At 35.8% G+C, this 16,702-nt stretch overlaps 1 protein-coding gene across 5 annotated transcripts in view; it reads right to left on the reverse strand.

Annotated features, from left to right (window-relative positions):
• LOC137005410 (NLR family CARD domain-containing protein 3-like) overlaps window positions 1-16,210 on the reverse strand; it is a 32,243-nt gene extending 16,033 nt beyond the window's left edge. Inside the window, exons 1-8 of one of the 5 annotated variants that reach the window (XM_067366292.1) lie at window positions 16,064-16,199; window positions 15,829-15,884; window positions 12,968-13,064; window positions 12,593-12,706; window positions 11,725-11,838; window positions 6,857-8,584; window positions 5,662-5,733; window positions 2,052-2,225 (exon numbers count right to left, since the gene is read on the reverse strand). In XM_067366292.1, coding sequence (XP_067222393.1) covers window positions 2,052-2,225; window positions 5,662-5,733; window positions 6,857-8,584; window positions 11,725-11,838; window positions 12,593-12,706; window positions 12,968-13,017 — 2,252 coding nt within the window. In that variant the 5' untranslated portion in view covers window positions 13,018-13,064; window positions 15,829-15,884; window positions 16,064-16,199. Of the gene's footprint in view, window positions 1-2,051; window positions 2,226-5,661; window positions 5,734-6,856; window positions 8,585-11,724; window positions 11,839-12,010; window positions 12,411-12,592; window positions 12,707-12,967; window positions 13,065-15,828; window positions 15,927-16,063 lie in introns of those variants that run through there. The other 4 variants (XM_067366293.1, XM_067366291.1, XM_067366294.1 and 1 more) reach the window with 4 other exon arrangements.
• Window positions 16,211-16,702: the final 492 nt, after the last annotated feature.

Consider the following 16,702-nt stretch of genomic DNA (forward strand, 5'->3'; position numbering starts at 1 on the left):
TTTTGGCAGTAGGTTTTGGAAGATTATTATGTCTGCAAGACTTTTCAGGATAAGAGATGGACTAAAAGTGAACTGACACACCTTACTGCCAGATTCTGGAAGATGAATTCTTCAAACAGTGGTTCAAGAGGATGTGGTGCTGGTCCTTCAAGAGTCACTCTCAATCTGTCTGTCTATAAAGCCTATAAAAACAATCTATCGTCTTGTATTTTACTACAATTCAGTATGTGATTCTTAAATGGGGGGCATTTTGTAGGATTCTTTACCTAACCTAAGTCTCTGAGATCCTGACACCTTGCACTTCTGGAGACTCCAGGTAGGTTTCAGTTCTGGAAAATGGTGGCGCTGGAGACTAAAGGGTTCCCGATGGTTTCACACTTAATTCTTCACCTTAATTCTTAATTCTTCTGCAGTTAACATGTGTTTTTACTTCTTCACCAGTTTTTGTATGACCCTGACCCAATGAGCGTTTTGCTGTCCATTGGTCATGAAATTTCTAGTATTGCATTAGTATTGCATCCTTCTCATGGGCATTTATTAATTTTTGACCTTTCAATCTGAGTTAAATCTCTTTTTGGCTCATTTTATCTGTAAAAGAAAACATACCTAATAATTATACACACCTGAATATAAGGCATTTTTCATTTCCAGCCTTCATGAACAATTATATATCACTTATATATGATTAAATACAAAATTAATAGTAGTTATTATTATTGATTGGCTTGGAAATGGTAAAATCTGCAACTAATGGTGATTGTTTTAGGCCAGTAATAAAATCTTTGTTCTCGACTAAAGAAAAATCCAAGAATTAAAAATAAAAATAAAAATTCCAGGACAAAAACAAGATTTTCCAGGACCTTTTACATTTTCTCTAATTTTCCATGTGTTTTCCAGGACTGGAAAATTTGTCATCAATTTTCCAGGTTTTCAAGGTTTTCCAGGATGAGTGGGAACCCTGCTAGATAAACATCAGTTTGCCTATCGGGCAAATAGATCGACTGAGGATGCCATCTGTACAGCCATGCATGCTGCCCTTTCACATCTGGAAAAGTCCAACACTTATGTCAGGATGCTCTTTGTTGATTACAGTTGATCAACAAACTCCATGTATTAGGACTAACCCCTTCCATATGTAGCTGGTTACTGGATTTAGTCAGGGCGGTTGGACAAGCACACATCTTTATAAAACTCACTGTTTAAAAAGGGCCAATAATGTCGATAAGGATATCACTCATCCCTGTCACAATTTGTTTCAGCTCCTCCCATCTGGAAGACGCTTTCAATCAATCCGTGTCGCACGAACAGACTGAAAAACAGTTTTCCCCTCAGCAATAACTTTGTTGAACTCGATCTCCCAGACCAAGTAAAATAAGTTACTGCTCAATAAGTTCAACAAGAACATTTATGCTGCTATATTTTAAATTACTGTCTTAATTAATGGCTTATTTTTTATAGCATTATCTATTGTATGATATCAATTATTTATTAGTAACTATGTCATGTTTTTAACTATTGTAATTAGATGTTGTTAGTCATTTGTATTGTCTTCTTAACGCACTTTTGGGTTGGCACAAAATCAATTTCGTTGTGTTACACAATGACAATAAAGTACTTGACTTGATGTAAAGTGGGACAACAACAATCATCAGGCCGTTGGCGCCCTCTGCAGGAATTTGTTATAATACATAATATAATTGTTTATACAATGTATATTATATTATGTATTTTAAAAGTGTTGTTATATCAAACCATATGATTACTTGCTTTTGATCCAGATATTATTGCCCCATTGTTATTATATTTGTATTTTAAATCATGTTAAAGGCCATTGTTTGCTTAGGTCTATTTTTATTATCATAAAAATATCCGATTACTTGATTAATTGTGAAAATAATCGACCCGATTACTTGATCATCAAGATAAGCATTAGTGACAGCCCTAAATGTAATAACAGTTTAATTCCCCTATTCCATTTTGTTACTTTATGAATAAATGAAATTATAAAATTCAGTGACTCAGTTTCATGTGAGAGTCACATATGATCTTACCACAGTTTCTCCAGTTTACAGTGAGGATTCTCCAGTACAGCAGAGACCATCTTCACTCCAGAGTCTCCTAGATTATTCCAAGACAAATTCAGTACTCTCAGGTGTGAGGGGTTCGATCTCAGAGCTGAAGCCAGAGCAGCACAACCTTCATCTGTGACACCACAATTATACAACCTGTAGAGAACAATGACACACTCTTCACTCTCTCAGATCAACAGAGACTTCATTATCACAGAGAAACCAATAACATAAACTCAAATCACCATGTTAGATGATCTTGATCTGTGTCACAGAGAACAAAACATTATCATAACACACCTGCAGTCAAATTCAAACAGAAATACATATTTTTAAATATATGATCATAATTTGTGCAATATCTCTTTTTAAACAATTAATTAAATATGTCAGTGAGTTTTACTGTTACTCTAAGAGATTATATAAAAACTGATATAACAAATTAAAACTGAATATCACATAAAAATCTAGAAAAACTGTAACAGGAGAGGTTAATGTAATGAACATTAAAGAGTCATCAAACCCCCTCTTTCAGCTCAAGTCTACCTCACAATCATCTTAAATGTGTGTGATCAGAGAGAGATAAAAAGAGCAGGAAATCTGGCAATGCCCCCATTATTTAAAAAATATATATTTATTTGATCACATTTAAAGATATTTCACATATTGTAATAATACATACTATTGTCCTGCAGCATTTAATAATCATGATAATAATTAATATATTATATAATATAATAAAAGTATTAATATAATTGCTATTATTAAAGTACCTGCCAAAAGTCTGGAAACAATTATTAATTATTTTGAAATAAATCTCTTTTGCTCACCAGGGCTGCATTTATTTGATCAAAAATACAGAAAAACAGTAATATTGTAAAATAATGTTACAAATTAAAAAAAAAGTTTTCTATTTTAATATACTATACAATGTAATTTATTCCTGTGATCAAAGCAGAATTTCAGCATCATTACTCTAGTTTTCAGAGTCACATGATCTTTCAGAAATCATTAAAATTCGATTTGATGCTCAAGAAACATTTCTGATTATTATCAATGTTGAAAACTGTTGTGCTGCTTCAGATTTTTCTGAAAATGGTGATATTTTATTTTTCAGTATTTGAAAAAGAGAAAGTTCAATGAACAACATTTACTATGTGCATTTATCAAATATATTACATTTATTAAAGAATGTATTAAATAGAAATATTTTGTAAATTTTAAATGTCTTCACTCTTCTCACTTTTTATCACTTTAATGTATGATGAATTATAGTATCAATTTCTCTCTTTTTTAAATCTTTCCACAAATGTTTGAATAGTATCATTGTTTCCACAAAAATGTTTGGCAGCAAAAACTGCTTTTTAACATTAATAATAAATAGTGAATGTTTCTTGAGCAGCAAATCAGCATTTTTGAAGGATCATGTGACACTGAAACTTCTCTTTGTAAACAACAGAATTATAAACAATTCTAATGACGAATGTTGCGTTCTCAAATGCAAATGAAAGCGTCACAAACGCAGCAGCATTTACAGTGAATCGACACTGAAAACACAGCACTGTTACAGCAAACATGCAGCGCGTCACACTATAGCCTATATTTATGTAATTACATCACAACCGTTGGTAATTTTATGACAGTACTATGTAATCTCAAATTCAGATGGCGCCATTCTGTCCCTGAAGTATTAGTAAACATAACCTTTTCACAGTTTATTTAGTGAATTGTTTAAGGCATTTCGTGATTTGAATCATCAAGCAGTAACCAGCATAACCCTGAACTGTGATGAGACTGAGAGTGTTTAAAGAGTGTTAAATGTTGATCGTGATTAAAAGTGTTTTTCAGTGACTATCAGTCCTGCAGTTTCACCTTCATGAGGAGCAGGTCATGTGATCAGTCATTTACAGATCAATCACATGACCTCACAGCAGCAGGAGAAAAAGAGCAAACGATTCAAACAGAAACATTCATTCTCTTACATCATATGAACAGACGTGATATAAAACTGATGAATGGTGATTTGATCATGTTGTTTCAATAGATTTGCTCATAATGAATGTAATAGGGGTTTTTATGTTACTTTATGAATGATTGAAATTGCGTAAGATTAATTTGATCAATATAAATGTGAATTAAATGAGATTCCTCTTCAGTTATCAGAAATTAATATTCTTAGTTTTGCTGATCTCTCTGCACCTCTTTTTCCATGATCATGTTTATTGTTAGTGTTTATTAGTTTGTGTTCTATTTTTTGTTCCATTAGTTTAGTTTTGTTGTGTGTAAATCAGTCTCCAACAAAGGTGTCATGTGATGCAGTGGAGAGGTCAGAAATGTTAAAGTGAGGGACTATTCTGTCCTCTGCAGGCGTGTGTTGGGCAGCATATACAGATTGATGAACATTTTAACGTGATGAAGAGGCTTCACTGCTTTGTGTGCTTGACGCTATGAGTCATTAACAAATAAAGTTTTTCGAATGGTAGTTTAATTAAACCTATGGCAAACAGCGCCATCTAGCGGAGAGGAAGGATTACGTCAGATATGACATGATACTGACCTTGGTGAAATATGGCCGACCTCAAGGCCTACTCTAAAATTACATCATTTTACAACACATGGGATAAAAATAATGACAATTAAGATTAGTGAAATCTGATTTATTGTCAGCCAACAGTTTCTCAAAAACAGCAAAATCCATTCATTAATAAAATAACCAATGAAAAAAAAAAATAAACAAAGATAAATAATCATAGGCGGAGCGTCAACGCGTTTTACAGCATTGAGCAATGTAGCCAATCACAGACATGTCTGTTGATTTCTGAAACACAACGGCCAATCAGAGGTGTTTAAGTGAGAATCCACTCACTGCTTTTTTGAGTTTTTGTCCAGTGTTGAGTTCTGCACGCTCGTAAATCCTCTCATTATAACAGTGTATATAGCGGGCCGGAAGGTCCAGAAACAAGATACAGATCCACTGCTGGCATATCAGTGGGAAACGCAGTAGACACTGGCAATAGTACAGTGACTTCCCACAACACATCATTAGTCTTATTTTTGGACCTTCCGGCCCACCATAAGTGTAGACATTATGTAAATAAGAGATTTATTGAGCAGTGTGGACAGATTCATGGATTATAACTGAACTTCATGAGATTGAATCATCGTGATGAACTAAGATGAGTGACAGCTTTTTAGTGATTATAAAGGGATCGCTCTAGAGTATATATATTACATTCAGAATTTGAGAAAATCTTTTGTTTTTCATGCTTAAGTGACATCCGCTAAATTCATGTATTTGAGCAATACTTATTGTCTCTTATGTGTGATTTTTATTATTATTTGGGGTCATTTGATTGGGTGGAGCAGCCGTCAGTCTGAGTGTGTCAGTGTCACATGACCTTATGTAGCCTCACCACTGATGTGATGAGATGAGAGTGAAGATGAATGAAACCAGCTTTAGCTTCAGATATCAAACACAGTAACTGTGATTTTTTATTATTAAATTTATTTTTATTAAATCATTAATTTATAATGTTTAAGCTAGAAATGTGATAATGTTTTAACAGTGATGATTGTTCTCAGTGTTACTTACCGAGCTGATCTAGTTGCTGTAACCACAGGCAGGAGCTTCTGAAGAACTTCATCTCCTGTGTTTACTGCATCACTATTTGAATAAAAAACAATTATTAATGCTAATAATAATATCATAAGTAAATAATACATTACATTCCTTGCTAAATATCCTCATATATTTTTAATTAAACACTGCTTTATAAAGGACATGTGAAAACGTTTTTTAGTATCCAACTGTAGAAGCTACTAAACATATTCAGAAACACAGATTTGTTTTTTCTTCTTCTTGTCAATGTTGCAGGTCTTCATTAGTCTTCATTTACACTACAACACTTAGTGCACAGATCTATTTTGACATCAGATTGTTTTGTCCCGTCCGTTGCTATGGTTATCACTGTGTCAATCATCTCCAGTTCCAGGATTCTCCCACATATTGATATTGGGATCTTCTCAAACAGAAGGCTGCATCCTAGTGAGGTTGTGTCTTTCCTAGTCCAGTTCTTCTGAGGCTTGTAGACTCGAGTCCTCCTCAGCATTAAACACTAGAATGAGACGCTCTAGTAAGTGTGCATGGCTACGTCACACATGTTCTGCCCCCATGATCACGGCACCAAAAAACTATTAAAACTTCATTTTAGAAACATACTTTGTATTAAAAATCTTTATATTAAGTGGCTTGTTTATTAATGCAGTACAGTGAATGACAGCCGTCTGTGTCTCCCAGTGGATTACATTATTGTCAAATTAGTGTTCAGTGATTCATTTACACCAAAACAAAAGATAACATGTGTGACTTCATCTCAGAAAACATTATTTTTGTCTTACATTTCATAATGAACTCATAAGCTCAGTGCGACTCGTTTTTCATCAGCTCTTTTTCCTGAATTGGAATGTGTGCAAAGGATTGTGGGAGATTGAAGAACATGAAGGATACACTTGATGCATCCTTCAAAATGAGCTAAATTAAGGACATGAAACAAAGTCTGCCTTCAAAGGATCCTTCAAATTGAGACGGTCTTCAGAGGCGCTTGATGACGTGTCAGTCGAGATATGCAGCCTTACTAGGACACAGCCTCCGTTTGAGACGCACCCGCAAATTATGTACAATATCCCAGAAATCAGTCTGTGCCCCGTGATTTAAACACCTCTGATCTCTTTGTTTCTCTTTGTTCATAATGTTTTAGACTGTAATGATTGAACTCAGTGTTACTTACTGATCATTTCTGCCTCCAATAAATCTCCTCAGGTTAAACTCCTTCATTGTCTCCTCTGAGCTCAACAACACAAAAACTAAAGCTGACCACTGAGATGAGGAGAGTTTCACATCACGTAATCCTCCACGGCTCGTATGAGGTTGAGCTTCGTTCACTAGTGAAAGATCACCCAGTTCATTCAGACAGTGAAACAGATTGATGTATTTATCTGGAGAGGGATTCTCACTGATCTTCTCTTTAATATAGTCAACTGTTTTCTCATTGTTGTAAGATCTGTTTCCTGTCTGTGTCTTTAGTTCTTGTAAGAGACTCTGATTAGACTTCACTGACAGACCCAGAAGGAAACGAAGGAAAAGGTCCAGATGCCCATTTTTACTGTCTAAAGCCTCATCCACAGCTCTTTGATTGAGATCAGATAGTGAAACTTTATCTCCATTAGTTGGTTTGGTAATCTGGTCAAACACATTGATGTTCTTGTTTATGAAGGACAGATGCACATATAGAGCTGCTAGATGTTCCTGAATGCTCAGATGAACAAAGCAGAAGACTTTCCCCTGATACAAGCCCAACTCCTCTCTGAAGATCTGAGTGCACAATCCTGAGTACACTGATGCTTCTGTCACATCAATGCCACACTCTCTCAGGTCTTCTTCATAGAAGATCAGGTTTCCTTTCTCAAGCTGCTGATAAGCCACTTTCCCCAGTTTGAGGATCATATCTTCATCTTTCACGTTCTTCTCATAGTCCTTCTCATGTTTGATGTTGGTCTGAAGGATCAGGAAGTGTGTGTACATTTGAGTGAGAGTCTTGGGAATCTCTCCTCTCTCTGCTTCACTCAACATCTTCTCTAGAACAGTGGCTGAGATCCAGCAGAACACTGGGATGTGACACATAATAAAGAGGCTCCTTGATGACTTCAGGTGTGAGATGATCCTGTCGGCCAGACGCTGATCCCTGATTCTCTTCCTGAAGTATTCCTCCTTCTGTGGGTCACTGAATCCTCGTACCTCTGTCACTCGATGGACACACTCAGAGGGGACGAGATCAGCTGCTGCTGGTCTGGAGGTGATCCAGATGAGAGCAGAGGGAAGCAGATTCCCCACAATGAGGTTCGTCAGCAGCTCGTCCACTGAGGCTGATTCAGTCACATCACACAACCTCACATCGCTCTGAAAATCCAGAGACAGACGACACTCATCCAGACCATCAAAGATGAACAACACTTTATATTTGTCACTGGATATTTCCATTTCTTTTGTTTCAGGGAAAAAGACATGAAGAAGATCTGAAAGACTGAGTGTTTTGTCCTTCATCAAGTTGAGCTCTCTGAAAGGAAGTGGAAATATGAGCTGGACGTCCTGATTCTCTTTCCCTTCAGCCCAGTCCAGGATGAACTTCTGCACAGAGACTGTTTTTCCAATGCCAGCGACTCCCTTTGTCAGCACAGTTCTGATGGGTTTGTCTTGTCCAGGTAAAGGTCTAAAGATGTCACTGCATTTGATCGGTGTGTCCTCTGTTTCTGCTCTCCTGGACTGTGTCTCAATCTGTCTCACCTCATGCTCATTACTGATCTCTCCACTTTCACTCTCTGTGATGTAGAGCTCTGTGTAGATCTCATTCAGGAGTGTTGGGTTTCCCTGCTTTGATATTCCCTCATACAAACACTCAAACTTCTTCCTCAGATTTGATCTCAATGTGTTGAGGACTTCAGCAGGTTTAGAGTCATGGCTGTAAGATTAAAATACCACATTATTACACAAGTTAATGTAAAGTGAACAGCCATAAATTACAAAAAAAATTTGTTTCCTGCATTAGGGTTTCACAGATCATCATTAGGTTTCAAATGTTTCAGTGATTAATCATGTGTTTGAGTGATGTGTGATGTGATGCTGCACCTAAAATTAAACAACAATAAAAGTCTCAAATTTTACCTGAAACCAGGATTCATGCTCTCATTAAAGTCTTGTGGTTGAATCACAGTTTTGTTTTTAACTGGTCTGGATTGAAGATTTGACCTTAAATCAGAATGAAGAGGGTAACGAATCAGACACACTGATATTGATGTAATTGTGTCATTAACTGAGTAACAGACCAACAGCTTTTACAGTGTGTGAATGTATTGCACCAGCTGTTCGTAAATTACAACTTAGCCTAGTTTTGACATAAATGGGCAGTAAGATACAACTTACACACTGCTAAATATTTTTATTTTGCACCATTAGACTTAGCTGAAGCTTAACTCTACATATAAACTAGATATTTATGGAAGCCTCCGATCAGGATTGACGGTTGGAATAAAATAGCAGACTGACTGAACTGCATCAATAACCTCTTGTTTTACCGGACAGACTTCAATCCTTCAGATATGATAATGCTGACATTTACACTCACTTATATTTTAGGAGAGACAACATTATGTGAATAATTTTACTTTATTAGCGGCTCATCAACACAAACCCGTCCTACAGCGCAGCTCTGTGTACATCGGTCCGTATTGTGCAAGTCAAATAAAATCAGTCATAATCAATAATCAGTATTTATTGATTTATCCTCATTCATTTAGTTTAAAATACAGTTTCTAAATGTTATTTACATATAAAAACACCTATTATGTTAGTCATGATTAAGTAGATGTCGTATTGAATGGAAACATATTTTTATCATGAGGCAAAAGAAGTTATAATGAAGGATAAACTGAATTCACAGCATTTCAACATTCAACTTCTGCTCACGTATTTGAAGGCTGTTAGTGGATCATTGAGGGTAAATGTCATATTATGCGACTGCACATTACTTTACGGAGAGCTTATGACCTACTAACTACATTCTGCCTTAAGAACAAATAATGCACAGAATAAAGGACAGAGTTAGTTACAAACTAGATAGCAGTTCCTGAGCCTCTAGTGTGGACTTTACGTTTCAATTTAAGTAAGAACTTACGAATGGCTGGAGCGACCCTTCCCAAGAAACTAACTGTTCAGAGATCTGAACTTATTGTTTTGAGAACACAACACCCCATTTGACAATTGTTCTAAATTCAATTCTTATAATCCCACTTATAAAGCTGCTGTTCTTATAAACTTCTGCCCACTCCCAGGTAAGTTGTAACAGTATAGAATTGTGTGCAGTAATTAATTGTAGTTTTAAAACTTATATATATATATATATAAAATTATGTCTCACCCCTACCCTACTCCCACTTTAAATCAAAACGTTGATGCATGTGGTGGCGGAAAACAATCCTCATTTAAATATTATGACCCAAATGTTAGAAGCCACGCCCTACAGTTTACGACACAGAGAAACGTAACCCGGCCATGAAGAGGAAGTAATCTCATGAAAGAGAAATATATTTCACTCTAAAAACACCTCTTAACCTCGTAAGTGCAAACAATAAAATTAATTTATATTAAATGAAAATACCGGTAAATAAAACTAAATACTGACAAACATTATTACCACACAAACTTGGTTATTTTAGTACCCCTCCTCGCTTCACAGAAAATTATTTAAAAAAATTACATTTATTTTATTCAGAACAGAACAAGAATGAAAAATAAGTAGCTATAATATATAACATATATTAAATTATAAATTAAAACCCAAATTAAGCTATAGTGGCATTCATTATAAAGCAGAAATTATTTTTTTTTAAAGCAAATCTGAATTGGGCTCACATAGCCTACCTCTCTCATTCGGGAAGAATCCAAATGTTTCCATATTCATGATGTAACATTTATTTGACTGCTGTTCATTATGTAAACAAGGCTTTGTTTTTCACTCCTGTTTCAATATCCACATAAAACATCCTTTACATGAGCAAAAATGTGTTTGGTTGGGCGTTGTGCGCACCGAAACTGAGCAGTGTTAACTTTGCCTGCGTTTTAGTTTGCTGATAAATGGCTGAAATATAAAGTTAGCAACACTAGAACTGATAAGTTGTGTTTGTGTGTGTGTGTGTGTGTGTGTGTGAGACGCCCGCATGATCAACTGGATTTAATAAAATAAAGATAAATATTTTAATGAAAATAAAGAAAAACAAATCAATACAATGCGTTGAATGAGCGTAGCCTGTACTAGCCCTACTTGATGCACAGTTTTCCTCTTTTGTTTTGTTAATCTGTTAATTATTTCAGTGAAATATATTTTGTGTAGTCCTATTATTTTATTCCTTGTATATTATTCTGTTTTTCTAATGTTCATCCAAATGTTCTGTTGATGTTGCTATTTGTGCATGCAAAGCGAAATCCCTGGAAAGAAAAAGGTATTTTAATGGCTCACAGACACTCATCTACTCTAATTTAATTTTAATTTGACATTTTAATCGTGTCGTTTAATGGTTAATGATCAGTTAGTGAGTGATTGTCGGTCAGGAAAATAATCTAAATGCTCTCATAGCAATTCTCCACCAGATTTACTGCTGAACGCAAGTCACGCTGACTCAAAAACACAAACTGAGATTTGATCGTAGCCATCGCTCACGTTCATACTGATAAAGCCAAATTTTGCGTGTAAAATGACCGTACACCCAATTTTCATAAATCAGGTCCATTGTCTTTAAATCTTTGTGCATCCATGAGATGTTCAACATTAGAGTTGTAATTTGTGCCATAAACCAACTTTTCGTAATGTACTCTTGGTGTGAAACATCATGTTCTGACCAGACACCGTGTCGCTTTCAGCAAATCTGAACCAGCAGTTAGAAACTTTTACACCTACTGCATTATATAAAGAGGGCTAAAAATCTCAGCTTACATTAACTTGATGTCATTGCTAGTATTAGACTGACTGACTTTGATCAAACCTGCTTATAATTCATAAATCTAATACTATAAGCACATCTTTTATTGAAATGTTATTCTGAGTACCTGAGATCAGGCCGTTTGTCTCCACTCTTTAACTTTGGTGGGTTCTCCATAGATCTGTCACTCTTCATAGACACACAGCTGGACTCTGGGTTTGAGCTCTTCTGCTGGACTGAACTGGAACAGAGAACACATTCAGTTTAATCCTGATCCAATATGATCAGAGCCATTAAGTCTCTTGTGTGTGTGGCATTACAGGTAAGATGGGCATGACTTTCTGAATATCTAAGGCGGGCATTCATTTGCGTCATTGATTATTATCGTCTATAAAAGCCATTGGCTTATGTACCTGGGCAGGCGTCATTTCCTGGAAGTGGTTTGGCTTTTGTTGTCCTGCTGAACGTGACTGTGGGTCGGTAAAGGTGGGTTAATCCACCTTTTGATGCATTGCATTTGCTTGTTTTTAATTCAGTATGTGTTAGTTTACTTGCGTTTGCATTTGGTCTGTGCGTTGCTAGGAGAGCGGCTGTGTGTACGGTCAGTTCTATGTTTGGCGTTTTGCCGTGGCTGCCCTGTTCGGCTGAAATAAGGAAATTCAATTTTCAGTTCAATTTAACTATTTAAAATCACTTGAACGTTTAAACTGACAAGAGTTAAAACACATGCATATAATATATTTTTATGACGACATGGTTCTGACACAGTCGGGCCACTGACATTTCCATCATCTTTCCTGGAGCAAATTTCACAGACAGCGCTGGACTCAGTTGCACTCGGAAATATTTTTTTAAATCCCAAATGCTCGAGTCCGAGTAAAAATGCGTCTGAGTCTGTGACAAATGCGAGTCCGATAACCCAGACACTAAAACCTTCCTTATATTCTAATACAAAATCTAATACTATAAGCACATCTTTTATTGAAATGATATACCTGAGATCAGGCCGTTTGTCTCCACTCTTTAACTTTGGTGGGTTCTCCATAGATCTGTCACTCTTCATAGACACACAGCTGGACTCTGGGTTTGAGCTCTTCTGCTGGACTGAACTGGAACAGAGAACACATTCAGTTTAATCCTTTAGATTACTGTGTTCATTCTTTATGATAGGAAATATATTAATATAAACTTTCATTTTTTTTCATCAAAAAGCACTTTGAGGAAACTTTTCTTTTTAATATTTCATTTTAGTTTTAGAACAAAAACATATGCAGAAATAGGCAATAATATATATGTAAAATGTTTCTGTGATCTGTGAGATGTTTTTCCTGTGATGTAACACAATATTTATCAGTGTTTGATGAAAGTACCTGCATCCTGGAGAAAAATCTCCATCTCTGGATCCTTGTGAATCAGTCATGATGAAGCTGCAGGAGAATCTGATGAGTTTGATCTCCTCCACTGACTCTGAATCAACAAAACATTCAGACACAAAATTAAATGATTAAAATAATTAACCTTCAGAATTCAGCTGAACATATCTCGAGTGTGGAAGAAGGAGGATCATGTGACTGTGTTAACTCAAGCTCAGTCATGTTTACATAAATGCTGTTAAACTTCTGAAGAATCACAGACATCACCAAACACAAAAGAAACCTTGAGGTGAAAGAAACCCTTTACTAAAGATTTTATATCAAACAATCACTTAAAATGTCCTCCAGAGATTCATATTAATATGAGGAAGTCACCACACATGAACACTCACCTCGATCAAACTTTTACAAGATACAGCTTCTCAAATCCTCCAGCTTTAACATCAGAAAGATATACAGAAATTCCTGCTTAAACTATTTCCTTCCTTGTTCACACACAAAAAGAATTGAATCGTTGTTGTTCTCCACCCACGGTTCGGCACACACTTGCACCGCGGTTCATCTTAAATCTGACGACGCGTCTATAATATGGTTTGTTGAAAGTAACAACATGTAAAACAGACAGACAGAGTTCAGATTCAGTCGATGAATACGCATTCTGGCTTCCCAGTACATTACAACACAATCAAAAACCATGGAAAAACAGTCACTCTTTGTAAACTTTGATCAATGCGAGAGCCGTATGCTCGAATATGACCCGTCATTTACGCCGTCATCACCCAGGTGTTGATAGCGCACGAGCGCAGGTGAGAACCGCACACGTTGCTATCTGTGATTAAACTAACCTCATTTAAACCTTGCTAATTTAAACATTCAAGAGCAAGACGTGAACGAGAACTTGAGCACAGAAAGCTGCGTCTTACAGACACGAATACTGAGACAGCAAATACTGAGTCTTTTTCACATCTTGAGCTTAAAAGGACAAATTCACACAAAAATTGTCAACATGCCGTCTTGTCGAGTATCCTAGCAAAAAGTTATGTGAACGTGAACGTAAACAGTACACATGCAGAAAGACTGTAACAGTATATGTACTGGATCCTGCTTTATGTCTTAAAGGGAAAGAAGCCTATTATTCCTGCTGTCTGTGTTTTCAATGTTAATCAAACAACAAAAGACAAAGAAATTACTCTGCTCTTGACTGAACAGCTTTTGTAATTTTAATAATGATTAAACTATATTTAATTTATAATGTGAAGATTATAAGCAATGTTATTTTACATTTGATTACTTTATTCAAATTCTGCACCTGAAAACTACCGTTAGATACCTAATTAATCTGAAAAACACTGTTTATTTATTTGAATCTTTGCTCTATTGTCTTGATTTGTGCTGTTGCTTGTAGTTTGATTATTTGTTCTTATTTTCTTTATTTTTATTTGACAGTTGTCCTGAATATAGCACATACCGAACCGCACCAAATCTGTGACCCTAAAACTGTGATAAAACCCAAACCGTGAGTAATCTGAACCGTTACACCTTTACTGCATTCCAGTACACTCTTTACTCCACGTCCTGTAAAGGATTAGTTCACTTTAAAATGAAAAAAATAAGCCCAAGTGTATATGACTTTCTTCTTTCTGATGAACACAATCATAGTTATATTAATAAATATCCAGACGCATCCAAGCTTTATTATGTCAGTGAATGGGGAAAAAACGAGTTTGAAGCTCAAGAAAGTTCATCCATCCAAAGCAAAACACACTCCACATGGCTCCAGGGGTAAATAAAGTCCTTCTGAAGTGAAGCAATGTGTTAGTGTAAGAAAAATATCCTTATTTAACAAGTTATAAATTAAAATAACTATCTTCCGCCAGACCGCCTTTCATATTCAACTTAGGAAGAAAGCGTAACTGCCGTAGCATTCAGGCGTTACACTTTCCTCGTAAGTTGAAGGAAGGCGGTCTGATGGAAACCTCGATATTACAGATTTTGCTGTCGATTAAAAATGTCACACTCCCATAATCCAGTCTTGACTTTATCAGGGCAACATATAAATTCTTCATTCTACTCCTGCAAGAAACCTCATAATGTTTCCAAATTATTTCATACCTTCAGATTATTATCTTCTCTTTCTTTCTTGAGAAAATCATCATTTTTTAAATTTTCACAGAAAACTTAACCCCCTATTCCTTCCCCCACATTTCAGCTTGTCGTCTTCTTTCTTGCATTTTCTTAACTACATACATGATCCAGTTAAAAACTTTCCCTCCTATTCCCATCTTGTGAAGTTTAATCATTAGCCCCTCTCTCCATATCATATCATATGGCTTCACATCAAAAATACTGCACCACACACTCTTTATTTACTTGGGCTTTTCTTCCTTCATCCTCTAAACACAACACTGCTCCTTTCTGTCTCTTCCTCTCCTAAATACACTCTGAGATTCAGTTATCACGCCTCTTTTCTCCAAGAAACACATTAAACTCTCATTGATCATTCTTTCCATCAGTTTACACATATGAGAAGTCAACACTTTAGGCCTGTAGTTTGGTGGCTTTTACTAACAACTTTCCTGGTTCATCTGAATAATTATCGCTACCCTCCATATTTTTTTGATTTGATGTTCTTCATTTTCTTCCCTCCTCTGACATATTATAAATCATATTCTTTTACATGTGAATTTTAACATTATAGCTTTCTACAATGACGTTTATCTCATTTGTTAATGACGACACGGGAGTATCCATGATTCATCATATCTCTCGAGTGGATTTCTGAACAAATTACTCGATTATTTCTAGACACACAGATATCTAATCAATCCTAAACATGTAAGGAATGATACTGAACTCACTTTAGTCGAATGGACGCACACAGTCTGTGATAAACTCCTCAAACACTCGAACAATCCTGCAGTGCAGAGCTCAGCTGTTACATTATGACAGTATTCAGCTGCAGACACGCGTTTCAGGACATGAAATTACACGCAATTACGCGTTATATCGTCTGTACATGTAACGTCTAAATAAATATTTGTCGAATATATCGAATATATATTTTTTTCCGTGTCGTATTTGTATTTTACTTACTTAAAATGGCGACACACTTTCACTTTCTGTTTTTCTATTTGACTTCTGAGTGCATGAAAGGGTTTTGGAGTGGAGGGTTGCCAGGTCTGCACAACAAAACCATCCCAAAAGCAGCGTAATCACAGCACAAATGTAAAAGTATCCCAATCCCAGATGTGGCAACAATGAGCCGAGCGTCTTTACATGGCTATCGGCTGTATGACAGACAGAGGTAGTTAATGTTTGTGAGTGAATTGTAAAGTTTTATGACTTTCTATTGGGTTTTGACACGCTTCACTGTGGGACACTGGACCCAAATATGGTTAAACTATGTAATGTTAGTTTTATATCGTTAGCAACTAGTTAACCTTGTTTGTTTTTATGTTAAATGAAACGTTAACTGTGAAAATATATACATTCATATTTATACATTTACTCTGTATTTAAGTCTTAATTTAAAGTAGAGTACTTTAGGATTTTATTAAACTGCACTCCATCTCAGAGACAAATATTTTTGTTTTAGACATCACGATTTAGATATTACATATTGGTGAAAGTGGGGCATTGCTTACATTTATGTGAATTCACACCTGAACTCCTGTCATCACCGGCGCGCAATGAATTGTGGGATAATGTAGACCGCGAAGTGTCTTGAAATGG

The sequence above is a fragment of the Chanodichthys erythropterus genome, chromosome 17 (genome assembly GCF_024489055.1).
Source record: "Chanodichthys erythropterus isolate Z2021 chromosome 17, ASM2448905v1, whole genome shotgun sequence".
NCBI classification, from domain to species: Eukaryota; Metazoa; Chordata; class Actinopteri; order Cypriniformes; family Xenocyprididae; genus Chanodichthys; species Chanodichthys erythropterus.